At 35.1% G+C, this 14386-nt stretch overlaps 1 protein-coding gene across 1 annotated transcript in view; it reads right to left on the reverse strand.

Annotated features, from left to right (window-relative positions):
* Positions 1–1246: 1246 nt before the first annotated feature.
* PTPRQ (protein tyrosine phosphatase receptor type Q) overlaps positions 1247–14386 on the reverse strand; it is a 100032-nt gene continuing 86892 nt past the window's right edge. Inside the window, exons 38-45 of the mRNA XM_053943543.1 lie at positions 13815–13905; positions 12357–12433; positions 9789–9923; positions 9547–9672; positions 7198–7346; positions 5300–5435; positions 1969–2092; positions 1247–1681 (exon numbers count right to left, since the gene is read on the reverse strand). Coding sequence (XP_053799518.1) covers positions 1644–1681; positions 1969–2092; positions 5300–5435; positions 7198–7346; positions 9547–9672; positions 9789–9923; positions 12357–12433; positions 13815–13905 — 876 coding nt within the window. The 3' untranslated portion in view covers positions 1247–1643. The remainder of the gene's footprint in view (positions 1682–1968; positions 2093–5299; positions 5436–7197; positions 7347–9546; positions 9673–9788; positions 9924–12356; positions 12434–13814; positions 13906–14386) is intronic.

Below are 14386 nucleotides of genomic sequence, written 5' to 3' on the forward strand. Positions count from 1 at the left end.
GCACTTTCTGCAAAATGACAAAGGGTCTTCACTGTACCATCCTTGCCAGTTTCTAAAAACACCATTGTTTAGTTCTGAAAAAATACCATGTTACCTTGTCCATAGCATTTTCTGTCTGGAAACTACAGCGAAGAAATGGAAATTTTTGTTCATTGGCTATTCTGTTCAGAGTGTGTGCACACAAGAACAGCCACTCACATACATATTTCAAGGTTCTAAAATGTTTTGTCTGACTTCCCTAAGCTTGATGCCTCAACAAGACAGCTTTGATTTCTTCTGTCTAAACACAATATAAGATGGCAGTTTCAAAGTCTCTTTGCTATTATGTTTTGCGTCTCATACTAAGGTCATAGCTCCATTGTTATTCAGAATGATGATATATTTCTTTACCTGAGAAAAACTTAGCAATCAACCCTTCCACCCAGTAATATCAATTGAATACTGTCACTTCAATGTAAAACCAGAGCACACAGTTTCATTATGTCTCTAGTCTTCCTAATCTACTAATTTTTGCTTTTCTTCTCAGATACAAGCTTCCTGCTTCTCTTATTCCTGTTTCAGATCTATTTCCATTAATAAAAATTAACATCATCATCGGAAGTGGAAGATGTTTTCTTTTATTAAATCTCTAGATATTAGCTCCCATAATTTTCAGTGTCTGCAGTAATTTGCCAAACCTAAGGAAGGTGCAAAAACCTTTTTACTTGACTACCATGTTATAAAATACATTGATATTAAATTTTGAGCAACCTTTCAAAATGTTGAATAGTGTTATATTCAAGAAAGGTGGATGAATTCTAAACATTCTATTACATAAGTCAATCTAGCATTCATTTTAGCAGAGAATAGATTTATAGTTTTACATTGTTTTATCTGCTTGAAAAAGTATCAGGAATGTAAACCACATTTTTTATGCACAGAACATATGCAATCATAATTATGTATATAAAAAAAACCAACCTGCTGATTATAAAATAGTTTAAATAGCCCCAAGTGTCCCTGAAGAGCTACTGTGTGCTGTGTAAAAGCTGAATAATCCTCCCCATGTCAGAAGGTGACTCTTCAGCTGTTCAGGATCATGAGCTGATGTACTACAATTTGTAAAAAAAATATTCAAAACACAAGAACGTACACTTAGGTAAAGATCATTGTGATGGTCTTGGAATTAATCTGCAAGAACTGACAACACTGAAGCCAATCTATCAAGAATGAGTAAAGAAACCTTAGCTTTTACTTAAAACCGAAACATGCAGAACACAGCAAATTCACACCGAAGTAGGTTCAATGGAAATATTAATTTTTTACATCCTATTTGGCTCATTTTCTTTTACAAAGATAGTTTGGAAAATAGGAATGTGTTCAAATACACTTTAAATACATACTGAATGCACTATTCATATAACACCAGAAGCGCAGTCTGTGCAAAAGTACTCCAAACCATTATTGCTCGGTGTTTTGGATAAAATACTTAAACTTATTTATGAAGGCACATTGATAGAAGAAAAGATGTCTCAATCATCTGTGTTTCCTTTAATCAACAAAATAGGGGAATTCACTTTGGCCCCTGTGCTTAGAAAAATATTACTTTGATTTTCAAAATCTCCTTTTCTGTAATATTTAGTATTACATAGTACTCCTAGTATTTACATGGTTGTTTCTTCCCATTCAAGCTCCACATCACCTGCAGAAGAAACAGATATATTAAATTAACCTACCTTGTAAACAAATAATAACTTACGGCAGATAACTATTTTTCACTGAATTTAAAAGATCTTGCATGGAAAAAGTGGGGAAAGCTTGAGCATTGACCATTATTGTGAGGGGGAATAAAGAGCAGCAAAAGGCTACATATTTATATTTTTGAAGCAAAAAATGTATGTCAAAGGACTTTTTTGCTGCTTCTTCGTCTAGAAAAGTCATTGCACCTACTGTGAAAAAATAATTTTGACACAGTCTGTATCTCCTCACCTTCCATGGCATCCAGAGAGTCCATCTTTTGTAGTGCTGAATAATTTACAAAACATAAGGGCTGACTACTTCCCTTGGTTGTCAACAGATCCAATACACATTGGTGTAAAAATATATATTGTGCCTGCAAGATGTGAATTTAAAGATGCTTGATTAGAAGAAAAATCTACTTGTAATACCAAAAAACCTTTTAACTTTTTCTGCAACACCTAGAAAATCTCAAAGTAACTGTAGTTTACCTCAGCAATCTCAGCACTTCGGTGACCATACCATATATGCCTGATCTGACTTCAATTATTATGAAACATAATGCTTTAAATTTGCCAAAACATATTAATTCTAAGATATATAAGTAAGATATATGAAATTAGACTAACCATTACTGAGACTAGTAGACTACTCCACAATTTTCTGTGAATGTTTGTTCTATGAAAAGACATGCCATGAGATGCAGACTGAAGAAACAGAACCACATTAATGTAATATCTAGATAAGAACATTTTCCTCTTTCTACCATAGAGAAAACCAGCAGGGTGCACTCAAATGCAGAAGTTCAAGTAAATCTAAAACTATATGTTCTAGGAGCTTGCACCACAGCTAGGAACAAATTAACCCAGTAGTTTGAGCGATACTTCCTGAGCTGTAGCCTCATTTTCAACATATGATAGCACAAAGAGTGGGCAACTAAAGTTAATTTGACAATTTCAAGAACGTAAAGTCTGAAAAGAAGAAAACAAAATAAGATAATGTAAGAATGAAATAAAGGTATGAAAACAGATAGAAATATAATAAATGGATTAAGCATATAGTCACATAGGAGAAGTATCGTATATGTAGATGCAGAAAATAAGGCAGGTACATTCAGATTGGAAGAGACCTCTTGAAACCACCTGTTGCAACTACCCACTGCTCAAGCTGGGTTAGCTAGAACATTTTGCACCAGGACATTGTCGAGATAGATTTGGAATACCTGCACCAAAATCATACTCTTAACCCTTGACTTTTGCACAGGTACAAATATTTACATATTTTTTCTCTCAGTAATTGCTGTTTTGTTTCAGAATTGCCATCAGTTTGGAATTCAAATGTCTCAGATGTAAGAGAGAAATTTGCTTACATGGATAAGAGTTACTGTCACAGCTCCAGAACTGTGGGTAATTAAAACAGCTTTTCACAGGCCTTCTGTGCATGGTGCATGCAGCACCATTACACCTTTCAATAACTTTCTTACTGAAATAATAGCATGACATTACTTCAAACTAGCCTTTGTACTTGGCAAGAAGATAAACTTTGATATGTGTGCTAAACAAACATGGATTTCTAGAATGAAGATCTTAAATTTCATTGGAGTTTAGATTGGTTATTCCAGTTCAGAATGCAGCCTCTGAAAGCTCTGTAATCTCTTGCACTCATACAACTACTTCTGATGATGTAGCAATGAAAATCTTTCTGGGTTTGCCAGAGGAGAGTGAAGCAGGCTAACTTGGCTATTTATGTGTAACTAGTTACTTTCTCAGTTACAAACAGTGACAGTCGTCACTATTCTCATCCATTGGTTACAGTAACACACTGTGACTCTGTTAGCAAAAAGAGCATTATTTTGAAGCTATAAACAAGTAAAATACAGGTCTGAAAGCAATCAGCTTTTATTTGTTTTACTCATAGATCTTACAGACAGTTCGACTGAGGGATTTCTTTACTGAGTTCTGGGAAGGAATTGGTCCTCTCTTTTATATCTTCTGTGTTGATCACATAAAATCTGATTAATAGGCAACTCAACAGTGCTTTATAACAGAACTCTCAGAACAGCCTGACTTTTGAATCCACCATAAAATTTTACAAGACTATTCCCTTTGGGCAAGTTTTGTTGCTGATCTGACTTTTGTAGTCTTGCAAATATGAGCTAGAAATGATCTGGACAGAGAACAGGCTATCTCAGAATTTTGCAGCTAGCATACAGATAGATAATTGATTTATTAGGAAACCTGAACTCTGACATCATCATCTTGTATTGCATTTTGGCACACCTTTCCCTAGCCCCTGCCAAAACATTCAAATGAAGAGATATACAAAAATGATGCATATTTTAGAAACATAAAATAATATTATTGAATATCTCACTGTTTAAAGATTTTATTTTGGGAGTGCTCCAGCCTTTGACTTATTTCTAGATTATTCTACTTCTAGTCAAAAAAGTAAAACAAGAACCAAAAAGTGTTCCCAGAATTCATCATCACAAGAAAGTACTGGGAATTGTTTAGCTGCATGAAAACTTCAAAAGGAAAAATTTAGAGCACATGGTATCCAGACTGCACCTTACAAGACAGATGATGTCAGAAGATCCAATAAAATCTTCTGAAGAAGGATTAACTGCTTTGTGTATTCTGACAAACTTTTTATATAATCTGATGTGATATGGAATAGCAGAATTTCATTCCAAATGGAGCAAGTCTTCTTACATTAATATCAATTTATATCCGTCAGTCATGTTGAAGTTCATCCTGAAACTACTCATCCATACTGAGAAGTTGGTAAGTCATGCTGTAGACTCAAAGGCTTCAGGCTGCCCTGGGTTAGATCTGGCCAGCAGGAGACTTATGCCAGAAGCTTTACCCAAATAAAGCTGATTTCCATTCCACTGGGCATTTAGGATCAGCTTAAAATTCTTGTATTATTCCTTTATATATACTCAGAATTCCAGATACAGCAGAAGGAAGTCTTCCTCACCAGCAGGTCATCACTGACTTATAGCCATACAAAATAAATCTACCAGAAATGTACTTTTTTTAGACTCAAAACCAAATTGATTTTGAACAGTTTGAAATCTGTGATTAAATACATCCATATGTACTATTTTACTTAAAGAAATTGAAAAAGAATCAATTAATCAATAATGAGTTCAAGGATAGATTAATATTTTAAAGTTTGATGGACTATGTCACATTTTCAAACACAAAAAAAATATACTAATGTAGTAATTAATGTAGTAAATAAAGTCAAATTAAGTGGAGAATATGTGAATCCGTTTTTAATATAACAGTTGTTCTGCACCCAAAACTTGAAATAAACTTTCTTAGAGACTGAGAAATTATTATTTAGGTTTAAAAATAAATAGCACTCTTTTCAGCACTTGTCAAGATTTTGTTGCCTAAGTGTACTTAGGTGGATATAGACAATATACTTCCAGAATACTTGAAATAAATAAAAGCAGGATTTGGTAGAAAAAGTATTATACAGCTGATTGTTATGACTGTTCTAGTCTTGTTTTTTAGGTCATGTGAAGAGATTACTAATTTTTCAACAACAAGAAAACAGGATAGATAAATCTTACCAGGTTTTGTACCATACACATCCTTTCACTTCTTAGCTCAGCTACAAGTCCATAGATATCCACAAAATCATGGTCATTTACATGTTGGGTTAAATGGTCAAGTGCAATATAAACACCTGTTCTTCCAACACCAGCACTGCAAACATGATAAGATAAAGCTTTTATGTTAATGCTTTCAGCATTTTCTTAGAATATTCTGGATAAATTGTTTATTGTGAAAAGAAAAACTTTTGAAATAAAACCTAGATCTTTTTTTCAGTATTTACATCTTGTGAATTTCTTTCTGAGTCGGATCAAGTGAAATCTGGATTTGAGCCATTTTCTAATTTTGATTTCACATTTTCATAATTTTTGATTTCTCATTTTCATCAGATAAATGAAATACTACTCATTTATATGTTCATATGACCCAAACCTTTTTGAGTAGAAAAAAAAAATCCTACAGCTTTTCTGTGAGTTTTCTAGAGCTCATTAATTGAGAGAAAAAAATCACAAGATTTTGTGAAGTCATACTGGGATTCTGTAATACTTTTAGTATTTGAGACAAAACAACATGGGATCTAGAAAAAAATGTAAAAGAAAATCGTTTTGAAAGGAGGATGAGTGTGCAAGATGTGCTGGTAGGTAGTGTTTTATTTCAAGGTCTTATAATGAATAGGATAGTTTCCAAATAAGTATCAGACTTCTCTGCAATTGGTGTAATAAATGCAGGGTATATTATTGCAGATAATCAAGATATATATAGAAGAATTCTTGAGTTTGCAATATCTAATGAGAAAAAAGTAATGAATGAGTTTTCTGGATATGAGAATACAAAGTGATGCTTTATAACCATCAGGAATTTGAGCACAGGTGAAGTATCAGGCCCACACTGGCCCCTTTACATATCTCCCTTCTGAAAAAATACAGAGTTCCTTTCAGAGAGTCCCCACAGAATATAAATGTCCTGAAAACATGAGGACCATGTTGTTCTCTCCTGTCATAGTCTCTCTGGTCCTTGGAGTAGAGGGAAGTGTTCATCAAAGATAATAATATTAAATAATTAAGGTTTTACTACCCTTTCTGGGTGGCACCCATAGGATGCTGAGGACAAATTAAAAGAACTCCCGTGCATTGTAAAGTGGTAAAGATTTGTAGCATCAAAGTCACCTTTCCTGTCCACTTATTTCCAGACTCACACCAAGTGAGAATGGGGCAAAGACTCAGTAGCAGACCTATGAGTTCAGATCCCTTTTATGGAGGTTGCCCACTCATTGAGTGGGAACACTGACCTGCACAAAATGCAGGTCACATTCATTGGTTTCCTTAAGACTTAGGCCTCCCCACACACTCTTTCAAACAGAAGTTTAAGGGTGTTAATGAAACCAGTGGAAACTATGACAGCTGAACACCTCTAACCACCAGACCATTTATTTAAGAGCCTAAATATAGATTTTATGTTTTACAGGCATCCAAGTTTGAAATCTGGCCTATGCAAACCCTTATTTATATTTGTCATTCTCTCTTCAAATAGTTTCTTCCTTATGATATGTGACATGTACATTTTAAATATATTTTTAATACTTGCTTCTTAAGAAGAGCTCTAATTACAATAATTTAAACCAATACATATCATTTGCTATTCCTCTTCTTATGATTAAAGAGGAAAATTGAGAAAAATCCAGCAGTACTTTATGGTAATTTTGGAGGAATTATTTCCCTAACATCACCTCAATGAATTTCCATAAACAGAAGAACAGACATTGGCATTTTTCCTTCTGGAAAGGAGTAAGAAGGACTGCTAGAACTGCATATCTGTGCACTCAGTCTCCATGGTGGTTGTTCTGGCAACTTTCCTGTGCATTATTATGGACTTGAGATTCAAAGCTACCAAACGATGATCTGGTGAATATACTTACCTGCAGTGAACCACCACTGGTGTCTTATCATGTGCTCGACTTGCACGGATATGTTTTACAAAATGGATAATTGGTGCAGTAGTTTCAGGGACTCCATGCTCTGGCCAAGAAGTGAAATTACACTGCCGCACCATCATGCAGTCTCCATGCTGAAAGACACACAATAATGCAGTTTTAACAGAAGAAATGCTACAGAAGGTTCAGTAAAGTACATGTAACCTTCTCAGTAATTTCATGTAGAAAATGAAGTTAGAATAGCATAATAATTATAAGATTACTGACACAAAGAGATAATTTGCTGCGCACAGAACTTCTGGCATGTTTTTTGAGGGATGGCATCAAGTCCATCTTTCAGGAAGTATGAGTGATTTCAGTAGTGACTCTTCATTTGATTTAAGTCATTATATAATATGTATATCTATATATCTATAATTTGTAGATTGCAGGTTGAAGTTTCTATGGCTCATTTAGAAATTTAGTGAGCTGGGATGCCAAATTTGTTCAGAAAAAAGCCTGAAAACCACTCTAAGACTGATCCAACGTGGTAATGGAAAACATACACGCACTGGGTGAAAATAGATGCATTTTCTTTCATGTTCTCTCAGTCAGAGCAGCAGGAAAAGTAACCTCAAAAAAGAGGTTATGATCTAATATCCAGATTACTTTTGAAGGACATAAAAATGAAAGAACAGGATCACGCCAAAGGCCTGTCTACATCAATATGCTCTTTCCAACAGTAGTCAAGAAAAAATGTTAGGGAACATTATAAAACATGACAAAAATGTAGCTGTAGTTCTTCAGAATATCCTTTCCATTCTTAATAGTTTGTGACTTGTGAACTGCCTCAGTGAAAGACAGTAAATGGAAATTTAATAGTACCCATCATTATTTTCTTCTACTAATTTATATAGATTTTTTGAATCCCTGTAAGTTTTTAGCCTTCACAATATCCTGCAGCAAAGAGTATCACAGTTTAATCAACTGTTGTGTAATGAACCAGTTTCTATTTATTCAAATTGCTTTTGAACCAATCACTTGCTTCTTTCATATTGCAAGAAATACTGAACGGTGAACAATTATGTGTAGCAACTACTTTGTAGTTGTACTATTATTTTTAAACTGAACAACATAAAAATGGAAGAGAAATTCACAATGGCAATGATTTTGAGTTATTTGCTTCACATATGCTTTTTATCTTTACTGGAAGATCATCAAGCATTCACCCACTTGTGAATGGACGTACAGTCTTAAAATCAGCAATATAACACATTTAATGACATGCTTATAAAGGGCATAGCTTTTTGTGCAGGGTAGTTCAGCTACAGTAAATGAATCACCTAGTCAATTCAGATTATCTTCTTTTCAGCCTCACCCTCGTTAACACAAGTGACTTGGCATTTCACTGGAATTCATTTTTATTCTAAATAGTCCTTTTTCCAGTCTTGTTTCTCTATGTTCTATTTTTAGCAGAAAAAAAGGTTTATCTTCTCTCAATAATTTTTAAATGTTCAGTTTCTCTGTACTATGTTTACAACACATCCCTATCGAGTGACTGCTGAGACCAGCCCCTACCTGCTGTGTGCCCTTTGTCATATGCACATGCCACAGGATGGTAATGCCTGCATTAGCATGGCCAATTTCAGGTCCTAAGATCTGGCTGAACTATATACAACACAAATCAATTCTGGGAGCGCCACAGAAAGCTGACTTAATTTGGGATCTTTATTCCCAGACTGCTTTTTGAGCCCACCTGCTGTTTCAAGTCAATGCTGGGTTATAATTTTTCCAACGCATGGAAACTGTAGTTCTGGGTCATGACAAAGGAGAAGAGCTCTGCTGTACCCTTATTCCTCCTTCCCAGCACAAAGAGTAGGAGTAATACTGATGATTCTCATTCATATTAGGTGAATCTCCTGGGGGTGGAGGCCAATGGCTGGTGGTACAATGCAAAACAGCTGCACCAGAAAATCTTGCCCTTTTATCTGAGAGGGATACATTCAAAGGGATTTGTCTGATCCCAGAATGGTTAGGATTACTTCTTTCTAGAACAGACACCAATGTGTCCAAGTAGAAACTTCACCTCCCACAAGACCAGAAGTACAGTAACTTTATTAGGCCCTTGATAACATATTGGACAAATATCTGAGCTCTTTGTGACAGAAATTCTAAGGCAATAAAACATGAATGAAAATAAAGTACAGAACAATCAGGCAGTACAATGCATATGCACTAAAAGATTGAAAGAAGAATTGAAAGATTGAGGGAGTAGTTGGGTGGGATATAGCATATTTGATGTTCTTTTGGGTGTTGGATGAATTTTTTTTTTATCAACTTCCAGCACTGGCTTACCCTTTCAATTTTTAGGTCTCTGATGGTCCAGTCTATTTGAATATCTTCCATCAATTTAGTAATAACTATATCCCCAAACACAGTCACTGGTTTATTATCTTCTGGCCAGTACTGATGACATCTTATCTGCAGGGAGATGATTACTAATTAATTAACAATCATCATGTCATAATCATGATGGAAACTACATACAGAATTTCCAATTATATCAAATGCTTTTAACTGGTTCACTGGTAACTTACACGTCCTTTTTCAAAACATTGTGTGAGCATCACAAGTGTTTTAGCTCTTGTCTCCCACACCATTCTCCAGAAATCACCCACTGTTCCTGGTAATGGTCCCTGAGTTGCAATAAACTCGTTTGGACATAAATAGCCCTAAGAAAGAGAAAATGTTTAATACATAATGGTTGGCAAGGAAACAAAAGAGTTTGCATGTGACTCATAGCTGTGCCTGTATCTGCCATGCCTAAGGCTAAAACCTTGTCAGACATACTAAGCAAATTGGCATATGCCTGAACAGTCACTGCATGACAGACTGCCTTGGAAAACTAAGAAAGAAATGGATTTTTTTGGTAGTCCAGTTATGAACCAATTACTCTACTAAAGTATGGGAAGTGCCATGGTAACAGAAATGCATTTAGTAGAGATATTACAGGGACATCAGGTCATCAATTCCCATTTAAAAGTATCTAAGCTTTCATATTATACTTACTGCAGATCCTGCTAGAAGCCACCAAGAACTAAATCAAGAGGTGGCCAACAAAGGAGAACCAAATAGTGCTAAGGAGCAGTGGAGCCAGGGAAACAAATAAGGAGCAGTCTCAGAGCCAGTACAAGTAATACACACACTAATGACCTTGTTCTTTAGTAATTGTCTGAGATCTACTCAGGGGCTGAAGCTCATTGAAATAAATTACCTCCAATTAAAAGTTTTCAAGAAACCTACTGAAGGTGTTGACTTTTATTTTAGTGTTGGCTTTTGCTCTTTGGTTAATTTATAAATTGGTGTAAAACGTGGGAAGAAGGAATTTTATTGAAAAAAATCTATAGATGCTCTGAGTGCATGGTTTCACATGAATCTGGTTTCTCACAGAAAAGAAGTACATCTACAGGAACTATTATGTGTTACAGAAAATCTCAAATAACTACAATAGCAATAATAGCAATAAATTTATGCCATAGAACTAGCAGTTCATAATATCACAGAGTTCTGCTTATTGCTCAAAGCTTATTGCTCAAAGTTCTGCTTATTGCTATAAACAGTGGTTTATAGCACCACCAAACCTTCTTTTTGGAATTATAGCCCCATAATTCACAGCTGCCTGTCACTTACTCCATCTATAATATAAAGAACAGCTGGCAGGGAAACTATGTTAATCGTCCTTAGTTTAAGAGTGAGGTGAGAAACTATAATTCAGGGATGCAAAGCTCACAGTTCAGTTACTGACTTTGTTTAACCAATGAAAGTCAAAGTAGCAGCAGAGTTCCCATTTGTTGAAACTATGCACAAGACTTCTCTTTTCCTCTCTTTACAAGCATGCATATGTAAATAGGCCTAGGTAATCAGGTATGTAAATACACATACATATTGCATGTTTACAGCTATATGCCTTTATATATTTATATATCTACAAACATGGAAAGTCAGAGCAGATAAAGGGCAAAACTTTAGCCTTGAGAAACTGTAACACTGGAATTGTCTATTCACTGATGAATGGTCATCCCAAATGTATGCATACAAGCAAAATCTCAGCAGGGAACACTCTGTAGCTGGCATTTGCTGCAGCTTTTTGGAAGTTGCTGTTAGTGTTCTCTGCCTAAGACTTGGCCTGTCAGTGACAGGAAGGGTAAAGACTAGACCATGCTCCAAGATGCTTCTCCTTTCCTTCTCAGTCATTCTGTGTAGTCCCAGCATCATGTGGCATGGTTCTTCCTATCTGCTTACTCTCACAACAAAGACATAGTAGGAATAAATATCATTTGCTCATAAGAAAGGAAGATTCTCTCAGCTGTACTGCTTAGTCTCTGTAATATCTCTTAGTTACCTGCAAATAACTATTTCTACTTTCTTTGGGTCATCTGTTTTCATTACACTCTGCATGTCTTGCTACATGTTTGAAAAGTAATGTAATCAAATCTTGACCTCATGTGAGATCACCAGTCACTGCTAGAAGAGATTAGATGCATAACTATAATTCACACTTTGAGCTTCACCAGGACAAAAATGAGATTAAAATATAGATGAAGAATTTACTGAGCGCACACAATAAGAAAATGGGAAAGTCTGAGAAGAAAGATGAGGATAAAAAATATAGTATTACTTTCTTCTTCAAGAGGCCTACTTTCATTTTCCTCTATCATAACTTCCACAAAATAAGAAGGAGCATCCCAAAACTGTTAGCCATTTCTATGAAAGTTTTCAGTTCAGATGTCTTTGCATTGTCCTATTCATATACAACAACTTTAACTCCAGAATCAAGAGAACAAATAACACCTATCTAAACAATTTACCTCACTGGGAGCTCCACTATTGCCATTTATGAAAATGGTATGAGATAATTTATAAAAAGCAACTTGCTGGACACAGTTTTGATTATTTTTGGAAATCACTTCTTAGCAATGAAAATGGCATACGTATTTTTTTAACTTGCCATGTTTAGTGCCACAGGAGTCACTTGAATAAAGTCATGGCAACAGTGGCTATAGTGAATGAAAGAAAAATTAGAATCCTCTTTTTGTTGTGAGTAATCTTTTTACTCTTCTACCAGAAAACAAATACAGTAAAAATATGAGAGACTTTCTACTTACAGACACATAGCTGGCATTAATGTAGTCAGATCCAGGAATACCAGCATCCGGCATCAGCTTTACTCTGTTGTTATTATCTATTATGGAAGTAAAGTCTAGTTAACTAAAATATTGGTTCAAAAACCATGAAGCATGTAAAAAGTGTTCCTGGAGTGCTAAGAAATCAAAAATACTGTTATTAACAGTAACAATATTTGATGAAGTAGAACATTAAGTACAGAGGTAATTTAACCTTTTTCGATTACTGTATGGTCTTTCTTCAGTGTTCCAGACATGTTATAGATAATTTAAGTGGCGAATGAGCCAAAACCTCTAATTTTATGTATATATGTGAGGATTCTGTACCTAAAAGGAGCCTGTGTACTTCAAGCTATGCTGTCTTAGCACACACAGCTTCTGTGTGAATCAAAGGGCAGGGTCAGGGATCTGATAGTTTTTTCTATATACTTGCTGCCCAGGTCACTAAGCCAGATTCTGGCACTTTTATATATATATATATTTTTTTTACATAAAGTTAAGTCATTATTTAAAAAAAAAAAAAAAAAAAAAAAAAGTTAGGGTTTCTGATTTGGTCCCACAGTACATATACAGAAATATCAAAATCCAAGAAACATATCATGTGTGTAACACCAGAATTTTGATGTTGGTCTTCAATTCTAGTAAAGAACATTAGAATACAAAGTTAAATATTTATGAAACATATCTGTTTATGTCTTACTGTCTGTGATGAAGATAAATTTTTAGTGACTGTGACTTAGAATATGTCTTGAACAAGGCAGTAGACAGCAGGAACAGCTGCTCTGAAAGGTTAATAGAATGTAGCATTATTAACCAAGGAATGCTATGCACTCCATCTCACATCACAGCTAATGCCTAAAATAATAATGACATTTCTTGTCTTATTAACGGAAAAATGAAGCAGTGTTGAGTATAGAGAGACAGACTCCTGTCTCTTGTGATAATATCTAGCCTGGGCTTATAAGTTATCATACAGTCACTCTGATCTTCTGTGGAACCTTTGTAGCATATGTACACATATCCACAAGAAAGCATATCCAGACTCCTGAGGTAGCTGAATGCACAAAAATGTGGATTTTATATGTTTAAAAAATTACTTCTTACTAAAGAGGGGGGGAAAAACCAATGAGGAAGAATTTTAAAGAGTTTGCTATGTGGCTTGAATTACAAAGCCAAGAAACTATTGAGGCTACAGTTTCTTGCACCTGCATATTAAAGCTTGTGAGAGCAAGTTGAAAGCTACTTGCAAATAAAACTGTCTCTAAAAAAACCCACAAAGTAAAGATGGATTACTTGACAGAAAATGATTTCATAATGTGGACATGACTGTACTGCTATTTCAAAGACAGATCAAACAAAAATACACTTGCATTCCAAATATCTGTTACACTATTGAAAGTAAAGAGCAAAATGGAGGAGTTGATCAGTAAACACACATACATGGCTTTATGTTTGGGAAACGATTCTTAGACCTGTTCCAAGGCAGATCAGCATCTGTTGAAGAAAGGTCTTCAAGAAACTTGGGAAGCTCCTGCAAATGAATAAATGTTTGTTGGAAAACTTTTCCACTTGAATTTAAAATATGACACAATCATCCAGTAAGAGGAAAAACTCTACAATTTTGCAACACTGCGTTTCTAAGAACAGCTGGAAGCATTACAGAGCTTCCCACCTCACTGTCAACACCAGTTAAATCAGCAATGTTAGATGCAGCACTGCAGGCAATGCTGTCATCTTGAACAATTAAGCTTACATGAACTTTCACCTTTAAAAGCCTGGATAAAGTCAGTCTATCACCTTTTGTAATTTTCTGATATTTTTCATGAAGTCACATGCTTGGTTACCATGCCCTACTGAGTCAGACTTAGTTTTGAATAATGCCTTTTCCTGACTCCTGTAGCTTGGGAGAGTTTGTGGTACGGCATGAGAACTGATGAGAATTTAATTAAGTTGAGACAACTGACAATTAGTTATTGTTCATGAGACTGTTTGTGAAAGGGGTAGGAAGAGTT

Source organism: Vidua chalybeata, chromosome 5 (assembly GCF_026979565.1).
Source record: "Vidua chalybeata isolate OUT-0048 chromosome 5, bVidCha1 merged haplotype, whole genome shotgun sequence".
NCBI lineage: Eukaryota > Metazoa > Chordata > Aves > Passeriformes > Viduidae > Vidua > Vidua chalybeata.